The following is a 27,675-nucleotide window of genomic DNA, read 5'->3' on the forward strand; positions in this document are numbered from 1 at the left end:
GAGGGATTGCCTCTGCCTGGGAAGACGTGGCTCTTCGGTCGCTCTCCACTAGTCTGAGGAAAAGATGTTTTCAAGGAGCGGGTGTGTGCAGTTTGGCGAGTTGCTTGGTTTCTGTGAGGTGACCCCCAACTTGTAAGCAGATGGCACAGAGGGCTGCAGTGGGCCAGTCCGCGGTCTCAGGAAATAGTTGTGTGGCCACCTGTGCTGTCAGACAGATGGGTCATGGCAAAATGCAGAGGGATGAGGAACATGGGTAATGCTGAGGATCAAAGTGAAGTGTAGCACTTTTTTTTTTTTTTTTTTTAACATGAAAAATCCTTGTGCTTCAGTAATGGAAGTAATTTGAATTAAGCAATATTGGTTTAGAAGTGTCCATGTAATATTTTTTGCATATTTAACTCTCTAGCTACCTGTCCTGGCCATCAAAGTTCTTCCACACATTCAGGATGTTTTGGTGACTGACTGGACATTTGCAAAAGGAAAGAACTGCATGATAAAAAGGAAGTTGAGGAGTGATCTTGGTGCACCGGGTCAGTGTATGCTGTCAGCGGGTTGCCAACACTTATAATCTCTCCAGCCCTTTGTGAATTCTCAGCATTATTTTAATGTATTTTTTATTCTTATAGTTTTGTTACTATGTCAGCTACTATGTGTTGATGCTGGTTGATTACCCAGTGACTGCTTTTAATCTTGAAAGACAGGAGTTTGAATGGTGCTATATCTTAAGATTTACTTAGAAGTTCAGTTAAAGTATTTTCTTAATCAATAAAAACGTACAAAGCACAATTGTTAGAAAGTACGTGTTTTAGCTTTGGAGGCACTTTGTTTTCTATTTCAGGCAGTGTAAACTGATACAAAAGAACTGCATTCCAGAGCAAACATTCCTTGAAACATTGTTTAAGTATTTTTAATGAAGTGATAATAGCTACCAAAAAAGTAACAATTTTTTGTGTGTGCATAGAATAGCTAGAAAATAGTAATGGTTGGTGTTAAATTGTGGTTTTTTTAGGGTATTGTTGATGTGTAGGTTTTTCTTGGGAAAACGTGAATAAGATTGCTTTAGCATATGTTGAAATTTCTTATGTCCTGGCAACTTCTCCTAATTGCACTTACCTTGTATCTGCATTGCACTAAAATGTGCCTTTTTAAAGTCCTTTTCTGCCTTCTTCAGTAATGCTGAAACGCTTTCAGTGCCAGCACATTGTAGGGCCAACTGTAAAATTTCAGTACGTTTTTCTTCCGGGTACAAGTTTTTCATCCTCTCGTGCACACATTGATAGAAAACTGCAGGCATGTGGTGCGCAGTGGTATGGTAGCTCCCACGCAAACAGAACGATTCTTCTAGGCCCAAGTTAACTTAAATTAGCAGCTGCTATCTCCTCTTTCATAATCTGCTCAAGGATTTTGTAACGAGAATACAGTTTTTCGATGAAAGATTGTTGTGTTGGGGTTGGTTGGTTTTTTTTTCAATATACTTAAGTACTGTGATCTAAACTTTGGGTGAATGGTTGAGCAAACAAAAACCTAGGGGCATTTAGTTACCTCTTATCAAAGCACTGCTACTGAACTTTTTTTTTTTTTTGTGACATGAGATAAGTGTACTTTCATTAACTGGTATTTTTGCGATGGTCTGATGGCTTCTGACAGATGAATGATACAAGTAAATAGTTCTGTAGATTTGATTGCAATGATGGGCAGTATCTAATACCAGCAGGGAGAAGTTGATAGAAGAGCACAAACCAGAGATCGAGCCAGCACCTCCAGCTTCTCCCTGCCTGCCTTCTGAGTTTTCTCTTCCCTCCAAGAATATATATTTATCTATCTGTCAAGAATCGTATTTTAACTGCTTGCTCTAGGAACACTGGCGTACACCATCCTGCTTTTGCTTTTGTCACGTGGGACTTCACAATCCTTACGCGGTTTCATCTGTGTCTTACTAAAGTTGTGTTAGGTGGCAGCAGTAGGGATTCTGGAATGTTTGTGGCTTTTACAGGACAATCTGTAGATAAAGTGACTGTATAGGACCTATACGTTGATAGTATTTTGCAGTGCAGACAGGAAGAGTCCAAAGTTTACTGATGTCATTACAATAGCCAAATATGCAGTTACATAAAGCAGAAGCTTGCACAAGTTTTCCGTTTGCTTCTCCCCTTTTGTGTCTCTAAATTTTTGGCTGTATTTCAAATGAAAATGTTCTTTTCCCTTCCATCTGTCACTACGTATTTTATGTCTTAACAGGATTTTCTGTTACTGTGATGGTAATATCTTAGCAATTTTATTTGTGCTCAGAAATAGTTTGTAATTTTGTCACAGTTCCAGTGCATGGTGTGTAATGCAGGCCTTTGCCTAGCCTGGGTCAGTCATTGAAGAATTTTCCTTATGAATCTGCTTCTCATGGCAGGAGGATTTAGGGACGCTCACTGTAAAAACATAATTAGGTTTAAAGCTGTTTGTAGAGAGGAGGGGGACTTGGGAGCCTAACTCCAAACGTTTTCATGGGCAGTTACTAGTGACAATGTCTGCAGTAATCTAGAACATGCCAGGTACAGGAAATTTATTCTACCAAGACTAGATTGCACTAAGTGAGAGATTTATAATTTCAGGTTGCATCTAGTGTTACTTGATGGTAAGCAATTAAGGGATTTTTTTTTTTTAATTAAAAATATGTTAAGAAAGTCTTAATATTTCTTTACATCTCTGTATTTACAAGGTCAGTATGAAAGTTGGCGGTCCTGCTTCTGATATTTGGAAGTACGAGAAGGGGGATCAGCGGACAAAATGGGACGTGTTAAGATCCTTGTTTGGATACTGGAGCATGGCAGTGTGTCTTTGGGAGACACGTGACGTTGTGATAACAGCAGGTAGAAGGGGAATAAAATTAATGAGTGTTCATGTGCTTTTACAAAGGGCATACGGGATCCCTGTGAAACCACCTAGTATCTGCACAGGGAATTGAAGCAGTGCTTTCTTTTTTAAGTTCTGCTCTAATTCAGGTCCATCAGGGAGTGGCGTTATTCTGATACAGTTCCAGGTCAGACTGATAACTGCTTTGATCTGAAACAGTTGGACTGATCTGATAACGCCTCAACTGACTTGATCTACGTTACGTTTCGGGCAGGGGACCTTGCCACATAGTGCGAGCTCTGGAAGAGGGTGAGGTGGTTCAGCGTGCTTGGTGGGACCTCGGTGGGAGCAGGTGCCTGTTTCTTTTCTTCTTGCCTGCGTGGTTTAGCTTTTGCCGCTCCTAGATCCTCTGCTCTTCCCAGCACTCTGCTGGCATCTCCTCGCCTGCTGCTTCTTGAGGAGGAGGGAAGGGAACACAAAATTGTTCGGTGCCTCCATTGAAATCTGAGGTGAGCTGTTTCTCAGAAGCTATAACCAGACATATTTCCTGTTCTAAATTGAGTTAAAAAAATGGATTCAGTTACTGTTCAGAGCGGCAAATTGATTTAAGTTCCAGGTTAGGAATATTTTCCATCTGCTAACTAACAAGCTCTGTTGCACAGGGATGCTGCTTCTCTGCATGTGTACGATTCTGATGTGTGTCTCGAGGAGTTATTCTGGTCTGAGTGGTGAAAGAAAAATAGGATATGAACCATGTCTTTTCCTTAGAAAATTTATTTTATCATCGTTGTGGTTTGGTTTGACAAAACACTAGTAAGTCTGACATTCTTTTGAAGGCTCTAACATTAATGTTGGGAACTAACGTTCTTGCTTTGAGTAGACTGTTTTTATCACAGAGTGAAGTAAGTGCATATTGAACAGAAACATTTTGCCTGTGTGGTAATTAGTGAAAATATTTATCTTCCTTAATAACTGTCTCTTTCTTTCTTTTCCTACAAAGTTCCCGATTTCCACACTTGCTTACTTCATTCTTGTTGCACTTTTAAGAATTGCTTTGGCACACCATTTGCTATTCACAATTAACTTAGGAAAACAGGGAAACAGAGTTAATCAAAAGGTGTTTGGAAGGTGCATAGTTATAATTTCCCAAGCGTACCTCACTATTTCACTAAGTGGTTTGGATAACAGGGCCAACAATCAACATGACTTTATTTTTCATTACTGGTCCTGAAAAGAAATATATATTGGGTAATGAAAACCCAGCATCTTCTGTAGTTGTCCTATAATGTGTGACCCCTTGCCCCGGTTTCCTGCATCTTATCTTAAAACCACGTTTCTTCCTGTGACTCATTCTCTTGACATCTTCTATATAAAGCCCAGTTAGTCCCTCTTGCATGTTAAAAGTTATCTTTCTATGATGACTTTTAATTTGTCTTTCCTTGCTGTTTTGAGGCTGTTTAAATATGTAGATGTATAAATATTGTTTAAAAATAACCCTAAATGAGGAAAGGTGCTGTTTTGCAACTAATTCTGTTCCTCTTAAGGATCTTCAGGAAGGCATACTCTTGGTTGGGGAGTATGTGTAAGAGTAACACTGGCTTAACACTGCATTGACGGCATCATGTCATGTACACAGGCCATGTATACAGGCAGACTGAAGAGATGTGTGTCATGCTCTGGTGTTAATTAAGATCAGAGGGAGGAATAAAAGCATCACGGTCACAAAAACTATACGGTTTTCTGGCTTTGTTCTCAGTTAGTACTTTAGGTGGAAAAAAGACCAAATGTGGTAATTCTATACTTTACACTGAAACTAAACGGCATGTATGTTGGGAATGGCAGTGATTAACTTATGCATCAGTATAATAGTGGCCTTTTTGTTGTAAGTCCTCTGAAGTGTAATTCCAGTCTGAAAACTTAGTTTTTAAAATCTATATGCATTTGATGTTCTATTTCTTATCCCAATTATAATGTTAGAAAACTCAGTTACAATTAAAGTCTAGAACATATTTTTTCCTTAAGTGCCAGGTTTGCAAACTAAGTCTACCGTCTGAAATTCAAGCTGTGTCTTTTCTTGTTAATCATTGGTGAGTTAGTGGGAAAATCAGTAGGACAAATACCATTCTCAGTTGCCTTATTATTTCTAAATTATGGGCTGGCTTTTTTTTTTTTTTTTTTAAGCAGCCACAAAATACTGTTGCCAGACTGAATGGCAGAACTGAGGACATACTTCATCACACAGATTGCAGAAAGTATGCAAAGTGAGAGAACACTGGAAATAAACATCAGTATGGTTTCTGTAGGAGTAGTATAAAATAAATCTTTTTGTTGGTGAAACCACAGTGTATAGTTAGAAAATACCAAAGAGTTTATCTCCTGTAAGAAAATGTCGGTTTAAATTAAAACCACTTTTAATCCAACCCTGTGATTTGTTTGGATATTTCTAGCCAAATGAGCTGGGTGGAGACAATGTACAAAGTCTTAGTCCTGAGCACCTCACAAACCAGACTGACTTACATATATGGGTTGTACACTGGTTAGTATATTCTGGGCGTATTATAAGAATGTAGTTAAATTAGTGGTGCGTTCATAGTGACTTTCTTCAGTGCTGTGAAAACTTTTGGATCGCTAGGGAATAAATGGTGCCTTCTGCTGTGTTTTACTCTGTGTTTACCTCTGGACCTGGGCTCTCTTTTAATTGACCTAAGAATAAAACAAAAATACTTGCATTGAAGGCATGCCCCTCCAGCATTTGCCCAGCCTTCAAAAGAAAAGGCATTTTATTGCATTTTCCTGTCAAAACGATAAGTTAAAGTTTGAGTGATACAAGCTGTGCTGGTCAGTTCAGATTTTATTGTGAAAATCCTAAGTCTTAACTGCTCTTCCGCTTCTAAATGTCCATGTGCTGGGGATCTGAATGGGGCGGATATGGAACTCATCTCTTCATGCCTTTTAAACTGTTTTCTGTAACGTCTGACACTATCCAGTGAGGAGGAAAGTGTTGTATGAAGATGACTGAAGTGTCTTGCATGTCCAAAACACATATACATTTTTTTTGTTGTTTGTATCAATTAGTTCAGCAAATCTGTATTTAGGACTTGCCATTTCACCTGCAGTTTTGTCGTGTCTATTCTACTGCTCTGTGTTTGTGCAAGGATAGTTCTGACTTGCAGAATGGTAGGGTACGCCGTCAGGTCTTGCAATTGCTGTGGGAGTGTCATCCTTACCTCAGATGAGGCTGGCTGTCGAAAAAGCAATTTGTGGTTTCTCTGGCAGTTGACAAGTTTTGTTTGGGGCAGAGGTTTACTTGGGGGCCTGGAGATGGTCTGCCTGGGGGGCTTGGTCTGCTTGGGTTTGTGCTCACTCCCTCACAGTGATCAGAGGGTTTTTATCCTACAGCCTGTGCCCTGTTTGTCATCAGGGGACTGTTATTCCTGGTGACGTCTTGGTTTGGTTTTTTTCAAAGCTTAACTGGATGGTGCAGTTTGGTGGCAGGTAGTACTCATGTCAGTATTGCAGCTTGTTCCCAGCACTTCGGTTCATGCAAAGAGTCTGGTGATCCTAGGGTGGAAAAGAGCATGCAATTTAAAAAATGTTATTGGTGTGATTCTAATTTTAATCTGTAGTTTCTTGAAAGCAGTGGTTTTGGGGGTGGTTTTGAAAGTTGTCAAAAATGTTATTTTCAACCTTAAAACATCTTTTACAACACCGATTGCTCTGTCCTGGCATATTTTTCTCAGCTGCAGGAGCGACTTCCTATTGTGTTTGTGATGTTTGACTAACAGGGAATGGTGACAATCGGTGTGTTTACACCAAGGACCTGTCACTGGAAGTTGCTGTAGCTCTGCTGACTTGGATTCCTGAGCTGTTGTCATGGCTTGGAGCGCCTTAACGTGAAGCTGTACCAGCAAATTGCTCGATTGCCAGATCTGCATCAGAAGGTTATGTCAGCCAGTACCTCTTCAGTAGAACAGGATGTTATTAAAACTCATATTTATTGGCGTATGGATGTCCTTACTAGGCATGACTACTTAGCACAGTGGTTGATCACCAATACAGCTCTTCTTAACTTTGACTGCTGTGGTGGCTTTTCCGGCTGAAGCTTGTGGTGTTGGATGCAGCCTTGTGATTAGGAAAGGAAAATGAGTGGTGGTTTGGTTTTGTTTTTGTTTTGGGGGTTTTTGTTTTGTTTTGTTTTTAACATTTCTTATTAGTATTCAATCTCATCTGAAAAGAGACGGATCTGTTGTGCTGGTTTTGCCTTTTTTTCTTTATGATCTAATAAAGAAGTCTTTGAATGTATGTTAGAAGCCCATGTTCTCTGTTTTTTTTATGGGAGGAAATTAAAATGTTCTTTTCTTTGTCAGTTTCTGTGAGGAAGTGAAATAGTGAAGTCTCCTCCCCATGCCCCACAAAACCTGGGGAAATACAGTTAAGCAATTAAGAGAAGAAAGGATTTTTAGATATGCTTAATTTTTAAACTTTGCAAAAGACAAAAGTCTTTGGAACTAAAGCCTTCACAGCTTAACTGAGTGGATGCAAGTGTTGCTTGAATAATTATGCATCTTTTTCGGCTGGGAAGACCTGATCAGATACATGAGGTAAAAGTAAATTGGGGAAAAAAGTTTCTTTTCTGCCTGTATTATTAAATAAATAAGATTAATTTTTAGATTGTAGATTACTAAAATAATAATCTTGTAATTTGGTAGATTACTAAAAACTAATTACGCTGTCAAGTAGAAAGAAAGGCTCTGATGTTACAGAGACAATTACGTTGGATTCCCAGTGGTTGTATAAAGGCATTTTAGCTTTTCTTTTCCTGAGCTAGGTGGCTTGGTGGGTGGTTGTTTCTGGAAACTTGGCTTTATAAATTCTGCTGTTCAGTTCTGCTTATTTTGCTTCTTTATTCATAACTTTTTAAAAGAAAGATTTGTGTTCTTGGTGGGGGAAGAGATAACTATTAAAGAAACGAATGGCAGAGATCAATAACCTGAAAACAGGTAAAGTTTCTCAAAGGGAAACACCAGACCTGATCATTTTAGATCAGGTTGAAGATATGTGAATTACCTTCTGCTGTTGGTACAGCCTGGTCTTAATTTTTGCTTTTTTACCCATTAAAATAAACTATTGATCTAAAAATCATTAGTAAAAACTGTTCATGATTGAAACTGCCAAGAGTGTTTATTTGACAACAAAGCAATTCCAATAATAAATTAGTTGCAAAATGTAGACCAAAATTATTTCACAGTTTGTAAAACCATACTTTTACATTATTTAAATGTTGAGGAAGGGGAAGATCCTTATTTACCTTTTCATCTGCCTCCACAATTGATAGCAAAAGAAGATAGGAACTTTTTTCCCTCCATCTCCTGCTATTGCAGATGAGTGCAGAGGGTAATCTTCCCCTGCCCTGCCCTTCCAGATTAATTTCTGATAAATCTCTTTTTCTTTCCCTTTGCCGACCAATTTGTAATTTGAAAGATGTGTTCATGTCTGGGAAGGTCATTGCATCATTTCTTTTGCCTCTTGGACTGCTTATATGGCTTTTCTAGATGTACTCTGTAACCTCATTTTGCCTGGTCAAAAAGGGGGAACAAAAACTGCCTGTGCTGTAAAAAGCTACTGCTTAGACCAGCATTGTCTCCTTAACCTGTTGCTAAAGTTGTTTTGCTTTCCTGTATGTTTATTGTACAGTTACTGCTTCATGCAACAGAAGACGCATCCTAACCTACCGAAAGTGGCGAAGCCTTTGGAGCAGGCTGTTGAGAGGTTGGTGATCACATTTTGACAATTGATCTAGTTTGCTGAACCTTTGTCACATGAGACAATAGGCATTTTTTCTTTTATTCCTGTTTAAAAGCCTTTAGTTGTCTTACCTACAAGTGTGACATAATAGTATAAATCCCATTTTTATGTGAATAAACCCATTTGTTTGTTCCAAGACTTTTTCTATATTTTTAAAGGTTTAATGCTTTGACTATATTGGTGTCCTGGTTTTGGCTGGGATAGAGTTAATTTTCTTTCTAGTAGCTGGTACAGTGTTATGTTTTGGGTTCAGTATGAGAATAAAGTTGGTAACACATTTTCAGTTGTTGCTAAGTAGTGTTTAGTCTAAAGTCAAAGATTTTGCAGCTTCTTGTGCCCAGCCAGCAAGAAGGCTGGAGGGGCACAAGAAGTTGGGAGGGGACACAGCCAGGACAGCTGTCCCAAAGTGGCCAACGGGTATTCCATACCATGTGATGTCATGCCCAGTATATAAACTGGGGGGAGTGGTGGCTGGAAGGAGCAGGGGAACTAACTGGGCATTGGTTGGCAAGTGGTGAGCAATTGCATTCTGCATCACTTGCTTTGTATATTCCAATCCTTTTATTATTATTGTTGTTGTTGTTGTTGTTTTTTTCTTCTTCCTTTCTGTCCTAATAAATTGTCTTTATCTCAACCCACGAGTTTTACTTTTTTCCTAGTTTTCTCCCCCATCCCACTGGGTTGGGGGGGAGTGAGCAAGCGGCTGCATGGTGCTTAGTTGCTGACTGGGGTTAAACCATGACAATTGGCAAATCATTAGCAATATGATTTTATTTGTATTGATACAGTTTATCAAGTATAGCCCACCCGTTTGGGCTCCCATCCAAATAGAGCTGTACCTCTGCATTGATGCTTTACAAGAAGTTTAAAATATTTCTTCCCTAGAAGAAAGGAGTGACATCAGTATCACAGTAGTGAATGTTGTGGGTTTTCTGATTTGTTCTAGTGAGTTTGCATGCTATGAGTAGTTACAGTGATTCAAACACCACATAGATTTATGTAGAGAAAAAATTAAGAGTAATAATGAGGCAAGCAAACAGAACTACTGTTTTTTCATAAATTTTTAAATAGCTGAGTAAGCAGATGTAGGGTTTTTTTTATAGCCATATGCAGTTTGTAACACATGCACTCTGCCATACGAACTACTGTAATGCCATAAACAATAATTTAATTTTGCTGAAGAATTAAATAGGAGCAATGAAATCCTAAGTAGAGAATCCACTAAAACCCCCAGGGTTTTAGAGAGTAGTTCTTCTAGTTGAGGAGAGAGGATAGAAAATGTGACTCTAATACTTTACATTTCTCCCCCCCTGTGCCCCCAATATGGAAAACCTTTGCTAGGTTTGAATCTTACTCTTGTATAGGGTACAAGGTCACAAGTCTTTATAACAGGTTGGTGAATCAGACTTAAATGGCTAAATTTTAATCTGCTAAGCTTATTAGAGAAACAACACTTGTACCACTGTAGTTAAGTTTGTCACAAGTTTCAGTGTAACCTCTGTTTCAGTCTTAATGATGCATGTTAGATCAATTTAGACTTGAATTTAGCAGAGGAGTTGTGTGGTCCCAGATTTCATTTATGTAAAAGCTCTGTGTTTCTGCTTTTTTAAAAAACTCAAGAGAATTTAATGAAGACTTCAGCAGTCTTCCACTGTTAGAGACCTGTCTTCTGTTCCCAAGGCAAATGAATTTGGCCGTAGTAAGGTTCTTTTTTTCTGGGAGAAAGATGTATACAGTCGAATTAATTCCCTGGATACTAGGTTACCTTTCCATCAGGGTTTATATGTTAAAACAGAATGGTTTTATGGATATGAAATTTCTCATGTGACCTTTATCAAAAAGCTAGAAACCAAATAGCAAAACTTAGCTAAAAGGCTTTTGTGCTATGATAGAAAAAAATATAAGCAACACCAAAACATTCACTCTTGGATGCTTTAATGAAATAGTAAATGTTAGTGCTTCAATTAATAGGTTAAAAATTAGTATTTCAAGACAGCTAGGGGAATGTTGATGAAGAGTACTTTAAAATAGTAATAGTCTTCTGAGTGCACTTATTAGCCAGTTTCCTTTACCTTCAGCCTTTTCACATGATTTTTCCAATACTGATTCATTTTGCAAGTGGTGTGAGCAAGTAAGGCTGTGAAAATAAGACTTTGGAGTTTCTGGTTTGTCTATTGATTTTTTTTTTTTTTTTTAAATTTTTATTTTATACACCTTAATTGCAGCATTATTTCTTTAAATACTTTGCAACTATGATATAGTTCATGTACATGATGGGGATGGATTATGAAGCAAGGTATCCTAAAGATACTTATCTCTTTTTGTTAGCAGCATACGGAGCAGGATGATGACAATTCTGTTAGTAGAACTGTTAAATAAAAATGGTTCTCCTGCACCTGTCAGAAGACGTTAGGGTAGACAGAAGAAACGATGCGCTTTTTATCAAAAAGAATAGATCTGAGAACATGTCTGATTTCTGTAAGGAAAAGGTAGTATATATCTCTTGGTTAGAGGAAGAAAAGGTGCTGAGCACTATTTATGGTCACAGTATATGGGGAAAATACAATATTAGATAAAGTGGATCCAAATTTGCAGGACAACTGAGGCTAAAAGAGCTGGTTTTGGTATGCGCAAAATGGTTGGAAGAACAGGCAAACTTCCTAAGTGTATTTCTTCATTCGTGTTACAAAACTTATCACAATTTTAATGTGTTGCTGAATTTAGTTTGCATTCATGTAGCTTTGCTTGCTTTTGTTATCTTCATCATTCTTTAATCTTGTCTTCTGATTTTCATACTTACATATGGATTCTCTGCCTCTCAAACAATTGCTTATTCCCTTCCCCAGACTTTTTCTTTGAGTTTTTGTGGTTTTTGAAACCGGGTAACATCCATTAATCTTGATTTTTTTAAATGCTTCCGTTTGTTTTCCGGCATCTGTCCTTTCATTTTCTCTCCTTTTGTTTGTATTGTGAATATCATGTAATAAGGAGGGGAGATATTTACAAGTAATTACAAGCAGGGTATTATGTAGAGCTCTGGGTCAGTGGATCTGGCCTGTTGAATAATGAGATTGGATGGGTAGATCAAAACATTCCTGAGTCACTAAATTAGAATTGCCAGTTGCAACAGAAACCAAGCAAGCAAAACCCCAGAAAGGCGTGCTGCGGATGGCTACTGTGCTGGGAGGGAGCATGCACAGGAGAATGCTGTGAAGAAGGGGTGATGCGGAATAGCTGCCGCGAGTTTCTCATGTACTTAGATTTTTATAAGTAGTAGTTTTCTTTGGAATTTATTTTGGTCTTGTTTGGTTATTTCCAGCTGTAAATCAGGCTTTCTGCTGTTAATGAAACTTTGTAGTGGCATAGCTGAGAGTAACTAAAGAAAATATTGCTGCTTGCATCCATATTAAGATAAAAATACTTTTCTATATATTCTGAGTTCTATACATGGCTGGGTATTATATATGTATGGTGTAAAAAATAAAGGCTTTTCTTCTGATGGAATTTTGACAAGGTCTGGGCTGGAATCTTGTATTTTAACTATTTGAAGCTTCTGTCTGCACATCCTTGTATTTTCATTTACTTCATTATATGCCAAATGCTGACTTTAGCAGGATAGCCCTTTTTGTCAAAGGCAAGCAAGTATAATCAAATCTCCAAAGTACATTTGGACTTGCTTTCTTCTCCTGTTTCACTCTCAAATTTCCAGCTGTGTACATCCATAAATTGAGCATACCGTGGCTGTTTTTCAGTTTGACTGTCAACATTTCTGAAGCTTAGGTTGCTGTCTGAAACAGAATTAGTGGTAAATTTAAAGATGGTCTTCATTTAGGTATGAAGGGAGAGCTGATTTAGGAAAAAAAAATTACTGTGCATCTGAGATTGAAAGAGAAGATTTACAGTGACCACAGGCAAAACTGGTGGACTTGTCCATCTGAATATGTCTGTTCTAGTCCCCGATATCCTAAGAGCCTGGGCCATAATTCTGGTTGCTAACCCCGTTAACTATCCGCAGCTTTCTAAAGATTGCTTTAAAAATGTTCTGTTGTTGATTACTTTGTAATGAAGGAAGTGGTGGGCAGGGAACCTGGAAGGTTTTATAGCTTCACGAAATAGGACATTTTGCATCCGAGAGGTAGCCTAGCCTTTAATATTGCACACGCTCTGTCTGAGTGGGAAAGTTTAAATTCTGGCTGTAGCTTGTGCACTCCCTGCCTTTCATTTTTCAGGAAAAGTCTTTTGGTGGTATCTATTGAATGAACTAAATAGATCCATCAACAGTAGGCTGATTATTTTCTTGGTGGTTGATTCATTCTTACTTATTTATGGATATGCTGCTAAGATCAAGCAGCTTCTTACAGATTGCATAAAACAAATTCTGTGGTCAGTAATGCCAACAGCTTACGGGGTGTATTCCCAACATCTCTCTTTGCCACACCAAAACCTTCCAAGTTTGTGAAAGGCATACTTTTTAATTGAATGGGGAGTTTATTTCTCAAGTGCATTCAGAGCTTGTTCTTTGGAAACTGTTGAAAGGGTTTGGATGATGATTAAGCGATGACTTGCCGGGTAAAAGTTGCTCCAAAGTTCCACTCATTAAGTTTATTGCTTGGTAATCTAACACATAAGTTACTTTGTGATTAAGGACATGGATTTCATGTATCCTATACCTGCTTAATTGGAAAAGATATTTTAATCTGTTGCAGTGATTTTTCCCTAAATTTTTCGATAGCATCATCTAGCATTTCCTAGGCTCCTCTTGCCCATTCATTCTCCTATTTTCATGTGATCGGTGATCCACAGCAATCTGTCTAACTTTGCCTTGACCACTGAAAGAAGGGATTTGTGTTGCTGCGTCATCTCAGGTTCTCTTCCTCCTTGTACACTGAAGGGAGACTTGTTTCTTCTTTGGGTAATCTGCTTCAGGATGAGGGAATGTGCATAGGATAAAACAGTGGGTTTCTTGATGGAAATTTGTCCTGGCAAAATGAGCTGGTATTGCTCTATAGCTTAAGCACAGGAACCAATGTTGATGCCAGGTAGAGTGGCATTCGAAATGGCATAGACATCAGCTTCTCCATGTGGTTGCATGTCTTCATCTTATTGGCAGTGCTGTTAACTTGTGAAGAAAAGTGCTGTACAGACAATACTGTTTTTCTATTGACATTTTTAATAAATGTACATTTATTTGTCACGAAGGCGTCTGGCATCTGAATGCCACTAAACATCTCTGGGCTGTTGTGAAGTCTTGCTCTGCTGTGGTTCACCTTGCCCCATGCCTGTGCTCGGCTGCAGCCTTGCAGGGTGGTAGAACAGGCTGCGCGCCTGCTGCTCGTGTGCCGGAGCTTGTGGTCCGCTGAATTAGCTAAGCTTCTTTAGCAGTTTCTCTCTAACAACATTACAGATTATCAAGATATGAAAAACACACTTCTCTTGTTTTAAGTACAGATATTTCACAAATGCCTAAGCTGAAAAAGTCCGAAGTCTTAAATAGGTAATGGTTATTAGAGTTTCTGTACGACTGGTATCTTTATTTTAGGTAGGTGTGTGCCTTTCACATGGTAAAAGGTTTGGGAAAAGAGGCTGAAGCTACAGATAAAAGCACAGAGCCCTTGAATCTATACTTTAAAATATTTGCTAACTTACTTTGACAGCTAATCAATTCTAAAGATAAATATTTACATTGTGGCAACTTACTCTAGTATAAAATATTTTGGACAGTAGACCCACTTCTGTTTATTCTGGACTTTCACATCAAGGCAGTGTTTGAGTGAAAGCATAATGGAAATACTTAAATGCAGCCTTTAAAATGTATTCTCTGATGCCAGCTGACTGTGTTGTAGGAAAGTGTGTGCCTATTAAACACACCCAGACTGTAGCATGCCTCCCCATTCCTAGTGGCTTCAATACTTACCTGCTTTAAGTGAAAATTCTCTGTAAGTATAGAAGGTTATATTTCTGTTATTTCACTTCCATCTTGCCTTTAGCATATTATGAAGGATTGTCATAATAAAATAATGGGATGACAACTTTGCAATGAGCCATCAACGTATGAGTTAGTGAACAACTGATTTGCTTTTGTTTTGTCTTTAGGAGATTCAGTTTTAGAGGTGTGTGGAGGCTGTTACCACTTACCTTAGAATATTCAAACTAGATACCAGGTAAGTACTGTATTTTTTGATTTCTTGTGGTGAAAAAAAAAAAAATAATCCACTCATTTAAATGCAAAATAAAGCCGAGGAAACAAAGTTCAAAGTTTCTTATAGAAATCTCTAATACTTCATGAAGCCAAGCTTAAAACGCCTCATATTTTTCCTGATAATACATTCTTGTTGTCCTGGTTTCAGCTGGGATAGAGTTGATTGTCTTCCTCGTAGCTGGTACAGTGCTATGTTTTGAGTTCAGTATAAGAAGAATGTTGATAACACTGATGTTTTCAGTTGTTGCTAAGTAGTGTTTAGACTAAGTCAAGGATTTTGCAGCTTCTCCTGCCCAGCCAGCAAGAAGGCTGGAGGGACACAAGAAGTTGGCACAGGACACAGCCAGGGCAGCTGACCCGAAGTGGCCAACGGGGTATTCCATACCGTGGGACACCATGTCTAGTGTATAAACTGGGGGGAGTGGTGGTGGGGGGATCGCCGCTCAGGGACTAACTGGGTGTCGATCGGCAGGCGGTGAGCAATTGCACTGTGCATCGTTTGTACATTCCAATCCTTTTATTATTACTGTTATCATTTTACTAGTGTTATTAGTTTCTTCTTTCCTGTTCTATTAAACCGTTCTTATCTCAACCCATGAGTTTTACTTCTTTTCCTGATTTTCTCCCCCATCCTACTGGGGGTGGGGGTGGGGGGGCAGTGAGTGAGCAGCTGTGTGGTGCTTAGTTGCTGGCTGGGGTTAAACCACGACACTTGTATATATTTCACTCCTCTCCCCTTTAAAAATGATTTTTGTCACCCTAGAAAAATACCAGATTGTGAGAACAACTCTAAATGAATCTGGGACAGATGGACAGGATGCAGAGGCCAGTGGTGCTATTCTGTTTTTGTGATAAATCAATATTTACTAAGGCATTTTCTGGCTTGGTGTTTTTATTTAGACTTACTAGTAAACACTGGTTGAGATAGAATAATCTAGTTTAAGATTAACACCTGTAGTTAACCTTCTGCACTGGAAATCTTTGAAAGGCTAGTAGTCTTAAATTTAGCTGACATTATGTTTTACCATGTAGTCAGTAACCAGAAATGCTTTGTGGAATACAAATCTTTCCTAAAATACTCTAGTGCTTCCTAAAGTTGTACAATAAAGCATCAACTAGACGTAATTTTTGTAAGAGCTGGCAAAACATCGTTTCCAAGCTAGGCTCTTTAATCATCTGCTAATATGCTCTTTAAACTGTCATTGCAGAGGGCTTGACAATGTTACAGATAGTTTGTATTAAAGACACTTGCCGGGTTGGTACCTCAGGGGTGTTGGGCTGTGCTAGGAGAGCAGCCTACCTCTTTTCCTGTCCAGCACTTCCAGAACGGCTTTGAGCTTGTCTTTCTCATTCCTCCTCTTTCCTATTTGTCCCTTTTGGGGATTTCTCTATTCTGTGTTACTGGCAACATATGGAAAGACTGGGAAGCTGTTTTGTTCTTCTGGTTTCAACCAAACTTGTTGCAATTTGGATAGAGAGTATCAATTAAGGTTAATGACCTTCCATTATCCTTTGTCTAGTGGGTAAGTATCATTTACCATGTCAGGAGGTGGTGGATTTTGGCCGTTACAGTGGGATTTCACTTTTTGGAACAACTGTTGACAGCCAGATTCCCTACATTGAAGATAGACACTTCACTAAAGTTGTTGTGAACAGCATGTATTTAAAGGTCTGTGCACTGGCAGATGTGTTCAGGATGTGATTTTTTTATAACTTTTTTTCTTTTTTAGTAACTTAAACTTAGGACTATGCAGATATTAAGAAAATTAAAATTCTGGTGAAGATTGTACCCCAATGTCCTGCTGCAGTAGTGTTTTTAATGTTAACATTGTTTGGTTTCCTTTGCCCCTTCTGATTTTTATCAGTGGAGCTGAACAGCCACAACTCCTTTCAAAAGCAGTCTTTCCTACAGTGAGGAAATCCAAGTGAGCAGCTGTGCCTTTGTGACTTACATGGGAAAATGTACAGAATTAATTGGAAATGTGAAAAGTGATATTTTAGGCAACTTGGTACTTTACAGTTTCCAGAAGTTTGTTCATGAATAAATACTTAATGCTTCAGCCTTGAAGTGAAATGAAAAGTACTGCTGTTAGCCTGCTTCCAGATGCTAATGACACTGAAATATTGTTGATACTGGCCATCGAATTAGCTGTCCATCCCTTTACTGGTGCAAGGCGGTTCTTTCTAGCAGGGATCTGACTCCTGCGATCCCATGTTGTTACAAGCATCTGCTTCTTGTGCAAGCAGTGTCAGTAACCTCCACCCTCCATCCTGCCCCACAGCTAAGCATGTTTTCTTGGAAAAATTGATCCCCCCTCACTGCCCCTTTCCAGTTAAATTCTTTGCAGCATCTTGTGGTGGGGTCAGATGAAGTTTTAGTCCTCCCTCACTGCTTCTGGCCACCTGATCTGTTGTCGCCCTTTTTGGTGCTGGCATTCATTGGGATGTTCTGTGAGTATTTAATTCCCTAAACTGGCAGAGAACTATTAATTTTTCTTGGCTATAATAATAGTTTGCCATTTTAATGAGCTAAATACAACTTAGGAAAGGGTCAACAGACCTGGCAGAAACTTAAGGTCCCACCAGTTCCGTGAAACTTGATAGGATTCTTTTGGGAAGCTAAAAAGAAAATCAGTCTTTCTAAGGTTCAGTTTACTGTTGGTATATTTAAAATGTTAAGGCTGGCTTCCATATAACCTTTCAGATTTAATCTAAGCCTTTTGAGCAAGGTGGTACCAATTATACTTACCTGGTCATGCTGAAAACAGTTGCGTTTTCTGGTAAAGCTGACTAATGCAGGATGTTCTGGTACACAGATGGTTAAAAACTGTGCTGTTTAATCCAGGGGATTACCTTTCTTCAGAGCCTTCTGACAGAAACCTCTTCAGGGCATCCTGCTTGGTTAGAATATGTAGCAGATGGCTTGTTGCTGCTGAATACAACACTTTTTAAAAATACAGAGCAGCTTTCACTATGGCGAATTAGAGCCACTTGTAAAAACAGTAGGATAGATAATATCCTGGTTTATGAAGTACTCTGAACTTAAATAACTTGCACCTTTATTGTCTGTTTCATATTTGAAAAGCCAAAGGTTGCGTTCCTAGTAATAATACTCTTCTGTTCCCTTAAATAACAAGCTTCCCAGATGAATTCCCATTACCACATTGTCCTCCACTCTTCTGCCAAGGCCAGCGTGTCCATTTCATACCAGTTTTGAAAAACAGACACCCCATCACACCAAACTCCAGATACCCTGAACTGTTCAGATTGAAGCGATTGAAGATTGTAGCAGTGTGGAATTTTATTCCTATGCCTGTCTTTATTCTTGACAGGCAGCCTGCAGACTGATAGACCTCGCCTGGATCAAATTAAATTCATTTTTATTAAACAAATTGGCCCTAATTTAACAGTGGAGATTTTATTAAGCAGAACATAGCGTATACCTGTGATCTGCAGCATCTGTGCACCAAGGACATGTTGGATTGATATTAAAGGAAGCTTGTTACGCCTAAATAGAGCTACAGACTTTAAACAACACAAATGTTCATAATGTCCTCGAAGCTCCAGTTTAAAGCAATGCCTTTGGAAGAGCTAAATTAACATGTACAATCTCAACCAGAATGTATTTTTTTTTTTTTCCCCGCCCCGACTTCAGATTAATCCCATAGGTCCCTGGCAAAGAGCAATAGTGATAGACACGCTCCCCTTAGCTGGATGCTGCTAATGAGTGACTGATGTGATAGAGCTGCAGGAGGGTATCCTGGGAGGGCTGCGGGGAAGCAGTGATGGTCGTGGTTGGAGAGCAGGAGAAGCTGCACGGGGGAGCCAGGGCAGCGGTTGGAGCAGGCCTGTACGATTAGCTAGATTACCAGATAGACGTCAGGATCATCAGTCTTTGACCTCAGCGCTGGGACCGCTTGGGTGGAGGGGGCTGGGAGGCTGCGGCCAGGTTGACCCATAGCTGCAGATGGGAAGAGGCTGTCCCAGAGGGTTGTGCCTGGTGTATTCCTGCATGTGGGATTTCTTGCCTGAAATGTTTTTTTTTTTATTCCTGTCACTGAATCAGATTGTGCCCAAATAAATGAGTTGTTTGTATTGTGTCTTGCAGCACTCAATAATTTTCCTCTCACACAGAAAACTTTTGGTAGCTGAACATTATAATTTAAAAAAAAATAATAATTCTCTCCCTACCCACATACTCACCGTCCAGATTTGGGGTGTATTTTGAATTCTTAGCCAAAGCATTAGAATTTAGACCTATAATTATTATTAATAATAATTTATAGCTTCCTTATTAGGTAGCTTAATTAAACTTACCAGAGCTGCTAAAGACTTCTTGAAGGAAATTAGATGAGAGTTTGCTAGTTTAGCCAGTGTATTCCAATCAAAGAAACTGGACATAGTGCCCAGTGTTAAACTAATCTAAAGTTGCAGAGGCCAAATGCGGAAGAGTAGTTAACAATAGGCTCCGGGATGAACAAGAAAGTTGTAATGCCTCTATCCACATCCTTGCCATCTAGTCACACTTGTACAGGCATGACGATACCCGTGTGTTGGTACAAACAGAACTGTGTTTTTTGTGAAGCGTATCAATGGTATGAGGTCATATCAAGAGCCAGGCAGTGCAAGATGTCACGTCTGAGAGTATTTCTTTCAGGTAGCCTTTTAAAAGCTGAAGTTACTAACTTTGTTATATAAGGCAAAGGGTTAAATTAGAAAAGTCTGGTGCTTTAAATATCTTTTTCAAAGACTACATAATCTGGTGTAGGCTAACTGTAATGACATAATCCAAAAATAGCCAATAGTCTTCTCCTCAATGCTCATCCTTGCTGCAGTTCTGCAGCTAAAGAATGGCAAATGCTAATCTCCTCAGGATGTTAGAGGACATAACCGTATCTGTCTGTGACATGGCACAGGAGAGACCTCTAGGGTCTTTCATGTTTGAATTTGGAGCAGGAGGTTAATCCATGTTCAAGTACCATGATTTTAACTAGAATACATGTTAAATGTTTGATCCACGGCTTTAAATTACAAGAGGGGAGATCTCCTCTCTAAGCGGGCAGGCATTCCCTCTTTTGTAGTAGGATGCACAGGCCTAGTCAAACTGGATTTTGTCTAAAGGATTCTGCTTGACCTGGTGTCAGTGATAAGATGGGAGGCTGGGGTTTTGGGAGGTATGTGGAGGTTTGGTTTGTTGGTGGGTTTTTGTTTTGTTTTGTTTTTGTTTTTTAATGTAACAGAATGTCTGCAATTGAAAATGCAAATGAAATCACTTACCCCTATGCAAGTGTGGCCAAAAAGGCAGCCTCAATGTAACAGCAACCTCTCTGTTGTCGAGTTGTTTTTATAGGTATTATCACTAATAAATAAGACTAAGAAAGAAGATGAAGTAGCTTTAGGGATGTGTTATGTAGTACACAGCTATGCCTCAGCTGTTGATTTTGTTTTTTTGGAAAGAAGAGTTGAGTATATACAGTAGTGATTCTAGGGTGCCTGGTGTTGTGCTGAAAATGTAATACTTGTTTTTCGCTGATAATTCACTGAGTTTTTTAACTTTTTAACTTCCACATATTTTAAGAGCCTTTTCTTTTCAAAGCACATTTAATCCTTATAAAAGATTAATTTTCACACACAAACTCTGGTTTTAAGGATGATTTGATTAATGAGGTCTGTGTTCTTCTTTGTTTAAGTGTTTCTTAATCTCTTTTTGTCAGGGGCCAGTTTTCTCTTCAGGTTAGTTCAAGATGGCAGACCAGAGGCAACGTTCGCTCTCTACCTCTGGAGAATCGTTATACCACGTGCTGGGGTTGGACAAGAATGCCACTTCAGATGACATCAAAAAGTCATACAGGTAAAGGTTCACATTTTACACCTGTTGCCCAATAGCACAAATAGCTTTAATTAAGTGTTCAACAGATTGCCTATTTATGTATAGGCTCGAGTTGATTTATTTAAACCTTTTTCAAGAAAAACTTGTAAGAAAACCAGTGAAGACATGGTTGCTTCTTGCAAAAATTGGTGTGAAAGCATGCCTACGCTTCAATTCTCAGATGTGCAGTATCATTCTGAAAGGCCTTTATCTAAAGTTGATGTATTGGCAAGGTTTTGGTAGCGGGGGCGTTACAGGGGTGGCTTCTGTAAGAAGCTGCTGGAAGCTGCCCCTGTGTCCGACAGAGCCAATACCAGCTGGCTCTAAGACAGACCCACCGCCGGCCAAGGCTGAGCCAATCGGTGATAGTGGTAAGGCCTCTGTGGTAACATTAAGAAGGAAAAAAAAGTTGCGGGACAGACAGAAACGGCAGCCGGAGAGAGGAGTGAGAACATGTAAGAGAAACAACCCTGCAGACACCAAGGTCAGCGAAGAAGGAGGGGGAGGAGGTGCTCCAGATGCCGGAGCAGAGATTCCCCTGCAGCCCGTGGTGAAGACCATGGTGAGGCAGGCTGTCCCCCTGCAGTCCATGGAGGTCCACGGTGGAGCAGATCTCCAGCCGCAGCCCAGGGAGGACCCCATGCCGGAGCAGGTGGGTGCCCAAAGGAGGCTGTGACCCCGTGGGAAGCCTGCGCTGGAGCAGGCTCCTGGCAAGACCTGTGGATCTGTAGAGAGAGGAGCCCATGGAGCAGGTTTTCTGGCAGGACTTGTGACCCCATGGGGGACCCATGCTGGAGCAGTTCGTGAAGAACTGCAGCCCGTGGGAAGGACCCACGTTGGAGAAGTTTGTGGAGGACTGTCTCCCATGGGAGGGAACCCATGCTGGAGCAGGGGAAGAGCGTGATGAGTCCTGCCCCTGAGGAGGATGAAGCGGCAGAAATAACGTGTGACGAACTGACCGTAAACCCCATTCCCCGTCCCCCTGCGCTGCTGGGGGGGTAGGTAGAGAATCCAGGAGTGAAGTTGTGCCTGAGAAGAAGGGAGGGGTGGAGGGAAGGTGTTCTGAGATTTGGTTTTATTTCTCATTACCCTACTCTGGTTGGTTGGTAATAAATTGAGTTCATTTTCCCCAAGTTGAGTTTGTTTTGCCTGTGATGGTAATTGGTGAGTGATCTCTCCTGTCCTTATCTCAACCCACAAGCCCTTTGTTATATCTTCTCTCCCCTGTCCAGCTGAGGAGGGGGGAGTGATAGAACGGCTTTGGTGGGCACCTGGCATTGAGCCAGGGTCAACCTGCCACAGTTGAACAGAGTTTTAAGACGGTGTGATCAGAGTTAAATTCTTCATGTCACGTAGCCTTGTGTCTGGCTTACAGGGATCACAGATGTGCAGTACTGCCCTTTTGTCCATAGTTTCCAATTCTGGCACAGTGGGGTATAGATTAAAGATGCAAATAAGGATGAAGACTGAGTATCAACAATGACTTTTTTCTAAAAATCCATTCAAAATTTCTTATTCCTTGTGGAGTTACTATTTTAAAGAGGATTTTTTTCTTTATTTCTTTTGTTATAGAGTTAGATGCATGAAGTGACTTCATACTGACCAAATAAAAACAAAAAAAAAGTCCTGTAACATCTTCCCTTTCCACATTCCCCCAAAATCTGCTTAAAAGCTATTGCTGCTTCACCTTAAGCATGAGCTGCAGTCTTGCAGGCTATTTGACAAGTGGCAATGTATTTAACATTACACTAGGGGTCAGTAGTAATCTTTACATGAGGATACTCTTTTTCGAAGTTGTTTTCTTTTAGTCTTTAAAACTTTACCATAACTTTTTCCCTTTCAAAGTTACATCTTAATACTGATGGCAACTATATGGTGAAGTTGATGAATAAACTGGTTCCACAGATTCTCAGAAATAAGCTGTGTCTTCCTAAAACCTTTAAGTGGAAGTTTGAATCTGTAATCTTCAAGCTTTAGCAACTGGAAAATAATTTTACTTTCTTGGGGGAAAAACTGCAACAGTTTTTCCTTTGGAGAAATGACCCAACTAGATCCTAGGGTGACATGTCGCTGCTTCAAACTTACCTGAACCTTTATCTAATCTTGTTTCCTCTGCTGCACCTTTACAAAAGGAGGACTGACCGCCTCTTGTTTTCATTCCATTTGAACATTTTTTGCTGGCCTGTGGGCTATGGGGTTTGTGTACATGTAGGAAACGGGGAAATGAAAAATATTTATTTATTGCAGCCTAATAGTAGCTAAGCCCTTCCCTCTAATTATAAAAACTGTAATTTTCAGTCCTTACTGAGGCTACGGCATTAGTGGCAGCTGTGGACGTTATTTACTCGAGCAGCATCATTCACAGTTTGAGTGTTTCAAGTGCTCACTCAATTTATTGTTTGAATGTTGTGATATATTTACATGCGCATCCACATGTGTGCTTGCATAAATCTTTATTTTATGTTTGTCTAAACATTTCCCCACTGCAAAGTTGACATGTGTAAACATCTGCAGGCTTCTAGTGTATTTCTCAAATATGGGACTTTGTGGTAATTTTCTGTAGGAGGACAAGTACCTTTTTTGGTGTGGCATACAATTCTGTATCATTTTTCTACTTGTGAGCACATTTTTTCTGTTTATAAGGAGGTGTTGGCCAGTTATTTCTACTGATTTCTATAAATAGCCTGAGCCATGCCAGAACTAGCAAATTTATCAATGCTTAATCTGATTTTTTTTGTGCTATGCTCAAAGACCTCTGGGGACTGTAAACTGCTGTCATTTAGCTGTAAGAGATGTAGCATGATTAGGGGAGGTACGTTGTGATTTCCTGGTATCTCGAAACTCTGAAGTGTTTTCTATTCTAGCAGGCCATGAACTGAAAAGTACTTTGTTCCTGCACAGGAATTGGTGAATTAACCACAAGTGATTGTCTGTTCTATTTTTGTGTTTAGATGCTGCGGATTAGCTGTGGTAGCTTGCTTTTATTTAGTGTTCGGTACGACATCTTAGACTTGTGCTGTGTCTTTTTTCTGTTAGGTTGGCCTTTGCTTTAGCAGGAGCAAAACTTACTGGTGGAAATTGCTGGAGCCGAGGCGTAAAAAAAGGCTACTACCTTCCTTCAATGTTTCTCTTTTTTTCCATTGGATTTCTGAGGCCCAAATCTAACAGTCTGAAGTCAATCCTGTGAATTAAGTTAGACACTGCTGTAGCCTTTTGTTATCATCTAAGGAAGAATCATCAGTGAAGTTGAATCACAGATGAAGGAAACCAACTGGAACTTGAAAGTCTCCCTTGAGTGACAGGCTATGGAATGAAAAAAAATAAAATATCAAAAACCAGGAACCCAAATCGCAGTTTTTAATCTATAACGATCTCTTTTCTCTTTCTGCAGGAAACTGGCATTGAAATACCATCCCGATAAAAACCCTGATAACCCAGAGGCAGCAGAAAAATTTAAAGAGATCAATAATGCACATGCAATATTGACCGATGCCACAAAGCGAAACATTTACGATAAGTATGGTTCTCTGGGTCTGTATGTAGCAGAGCAGTTTGGTGAAGAAAATGTGAACACGTACTTCGTGCTATCCAGCTGGTGGGCAAAGGTAAATGAAAGTGCAAAGAGAAGTTATCCTGGACTGGCATTTAAAACCCTTGAAGAGCTTCATTTGATAATTGTGTTTGTTTCTACTTTTGGAAATTGCTGAATTTCTGACACCTGGTAATTAACCTCTTACTGTGTTGCCATCTCTAGTTCAGAACTATTCTTCTGTTACCTTTCAGTGATTCAGGCCTAATAAGCAAGACTTATATTACTAAGAGAATCTTGGACCCTTCTAGTGGATTTAAAAGTGAGGAGGATCTGGGGGGGTATTCTTTCTGGTAGTATCTGCTAAATGATTTTGCAGAACAAGTCCTGACTGTGAACTTGAGCTAACACAGGAGATCCTCTTTAGAAGTATGCTTACAAAATTACTCAGAGGCTTCCCTGAACAAATGTCACTTCTTCAGCTCTTCTCTGATGTGAGAGACTGCAGGTTATTTGTTCACTTGCCTATCCTTGTTTCTCGTGCAGCAGAAAGAGCATCACCAGTATACCAGAATTACACTGCAAGCTCATGTTTCCTCACAAATGCATGCAAAAAGCTGTTCAAAAGTATTGCATGCATGCAGTAGACGTAACAATTATTGTATAGATGCCTTCTAGGAGTCTTCTATCAGTACCAAGGAATTGCTGTATTTTACTGAACTATTTTTAAGCAGAATATGCTTCTGTCTTTTTAAGTAACACATTTTAAAATCACCACATTTACTCAAAAGTGCAAAAACCCTGTATGTTGCACATTTACACATTTCTCATACTGAAATTGTCCAGGCTTTTGCATTTCGGAGTTCATGTGATTGCAGTCTGCTTGCACAGAAAGTAGTAAGTAAAAGACAGTGTAACTATGAAACTGAAGTATGAAATCATAACTGCACCAGCTTACTTTAGTGACATGATGTTGTTCACAGTGCTTTATGGGTGATTAAAACCTTTTCCTAGTCTTGGCATTTCGTTTCATGGGTTCATTTTTCTACCCCTTGCCAGCATTATCTCCACCTCTTGATTCCCCTGCAGTAAGAGAATAGTTTTATCAGAGTGCTTGTTTGCTATTTTTCAAATTACTTTTTCAAACAATTGTGCAGTGACCTATATGAAGATTTTAATTTTGCCCATTGTCACCGTGATAAGCACCTGGCAGGCTTGACTAGCTTTGAGTTGCCTTGCTCGCGTATTGGTAGCATCTAACCTCAGCACCCCAAACTTCGGTATGGTGAGCTTTGCAGCCATGCCTTCGACCTGAGTAGGTCGAAGTCCCTGCTGTAGGTACATCGCGACCTGTGCATCAACTAGCTAGCGTAAATCTTTTCCAGGGTTATTTATGTATGCTACAATCTGTCCTAAACTATTGTACCTCTGGATTTTAATACAGATACACTTCTTAGGCCTCTATCTTCTTCCAGAGGTAGCAGAATAGTCCACTTTAAACCTAAATTGTAGGAGTTCTTCAAGTAAACCAGGTTGGCAGTATTCACCTGAGTATAAAATGTTGGGAGCTGCAGCCATATTTTGCACATATTTTTAAATATATCTTGGTGATGAAGTATAAAACTAGCTAGTAAGTTCTGTGTCCACATTGCTGTATTTTTGGTCTCTGGTTCCTGTATCTGAGTCTCACAAACTCGGTGATCATGGTGTGGTAGGCACAGGTTATGAATATTTCTTTGTCTTCTGTCCTCTGCAGGCCTTGTTTGTGTTCTGTGGGCTCATCACAGGCTGCTATTGCTGTTGCTGTCTGTGCTGCTGCTGTAATTGTTGCTGTGGGAAGTGTAAACCTAAACCTCCTGAGGGTGAAGAGCAGGAATACTACGTCTCTCCAGAGGACTTGGAGGCACAGTTGCAGTCAGATGAAAGGGGTAGGTAAAAACCCTGTGAGATTTCTGGAATAACCGTCAGTCTCTGACAGAGTGCTTGGTGTGCTGGTTGAGGAGCAGCGCTTGCTATGTAGAGATCAGCACAGGTCTTGGATTGTAGATGGTGGTGAGGGAATACTTGTGACACGAGTTACGTGGGTGACGCCAACACCGGAGATACGGTTGCTGAAAACTCCTGGAGGGTCTTTGTTGAACTTGGTGGGGTCACCTTCAGAGCTGATGGTGATGACGATCATTTAGCTTCTTTCCCACATCACTGGAGTAACATACCAGCCAGACACGTGCAATTATAGAAAGGGGCTCTTTTACCCCAAAGGATGGGGGGTGTCAAGGTGGCTTTTTTAACTGTGTTAGATGTAAAGGAAATGGGACTGCTATCCTAGCAGCTATATCTAATACTGTTAATGAAGATATAATGCTATTCCTGTAGAATTAAACCAATCATTTAAAAAATTGTAGAGCCTTGTGTATGCTCTGATCATGTTTTTAACAGGCATTGCTGAATGGTGGGCAAGGATCAGCTGCTTTTACGTGAAGAAGGAAATATAAAAATGTTCCACATGTAGATTTGAGTTGAATGGTATTGTGTGTGGACTGAAAAACAGTAAATTAACATCATGCTCTTAGTGGAGTGTAAAATTGTGTTATCAAAGTGTTGTAGGGAGATGTAACTTATGCTTACCAAAACATACAATGCTGGTTTTTTTTCCTTAGTGTGCTAAGCCTTTTGTCTTCGCTTTTCAGAGGCCTCAGACGCACCTATTGTGATACAGCCAGCATCAGCCACAGAGACAACCCAGCTCACAGCTGACTCTCACCCCAGCTACCACACTGATGGATTTAATTAAGTTAAGGAAACACTGTAATTAGAATGGATTAAAAAAATACATGGCCAACTCAACACTAGATTCATGAACATTAGAAGTAGAGAATGGGGAGGGGGAATAATTCTGCCACAGTAAGAAGGCAGCTTTCCAACCTGCCGAAAATATTTTGTAATCCCTTCAGCCTTTTGTCACCTTTCAGTGTCGTATCTTGATGATACGTGAAGTGCTGTAGCATGCAGTATTTAAAGCAGTTTAGCTACGGTCTTATTTGTTTCCTTTGTGTTTTTTTTTTTTCCCTGTTGTTTTTTTTTATAGCATGTATGGAGTTATGTTAAATGTCTGTGATGTAATGTATTGAGTTGTCACAATATAAGTGTGATGGAGACATTCTGCATTTTAAGCAGTGGTACTGGCCTAAAAATGAGATTTAAGGTGTTTCACAGAAGCCACCATTCTTCCGTACAGCTGAGCTGTCAAAGACCTTTAAAAGTCCATGATTTTCATTTGAGTGCAACAAACCAATTCTTTTATTCCTCATTCTATTCCTGCGTTGTTACCTAAGCAAGTTTACAAAGCCAAGAACCAAAAAATGCCAGTCCTACAGAGCTGGAGTTCTCTCTAATGCTGGTTTTCAGCTTAAATAAATCTACCTTGAA

General features: G+C 39.7%; 1 protein-coding gene across 2 annotated transcripts; it reads left to right on the forward strand.

Moving 5' to 3' along the window:
• Positions 1-27,673, forward strand: DNAJC5 (DnaJ (Hsp40) homolog, subfamily C, member 5). Of its 2 annotated transcripts, XM_010569477.1 has the most exons (8): positions 1-81; positions 407-530; positions 8,539-8,613; positions 14,743-14,810; positions 20,563-20,699; positions 24,109-24,322; positions 26,003-26,174; positions 26,937-27,673. In XM_010569477.1, exons 5-8 carry the CDS (start codon positions 20,593-20,595, stop codon positions 27,038-27,040), a joined length of 597 nt encoding a protein of 198 aa, XP_010567779.1. In that variant the 5' UTR covers positions 1-81; positions 407-530; positions 8,539-8,613; positions 14,743-14,810; positions 20,563-20,592; the 3' UTR covers positions 27,041-27,673. The 2 variants fall into 2 exon arrangements, with proteins under 2 accessions (XP_010567779.1, XP_010567780.1); XM_010569478.1 differs by lacking the exon at positions 14,743-14,810 and having other exon boundaries at positions 26,937-27,068.
• The last annotated feature ends 2 nt before the right edge of the window (positions 27,674-27,675 follow it).

The sequence above is a fragment of the Haliaeetus leucocephalus genome, unplaced genomic scaffold (genome assembly GCF_000737465.1).
Source record: "Haliaeetus leucocephalus isolate CR32 unplaced genomic scaffold, Haliaeetus_leucocephalus-4.0 Scaffold273, whole genome shotgun sequence".
Lineage (NCBI taxonomy): Eukaryota > Metazoa > Chordata > Aves > Accipitriformes > Accipitridae > Haliaeetus > Haliaeetus leucocephalus.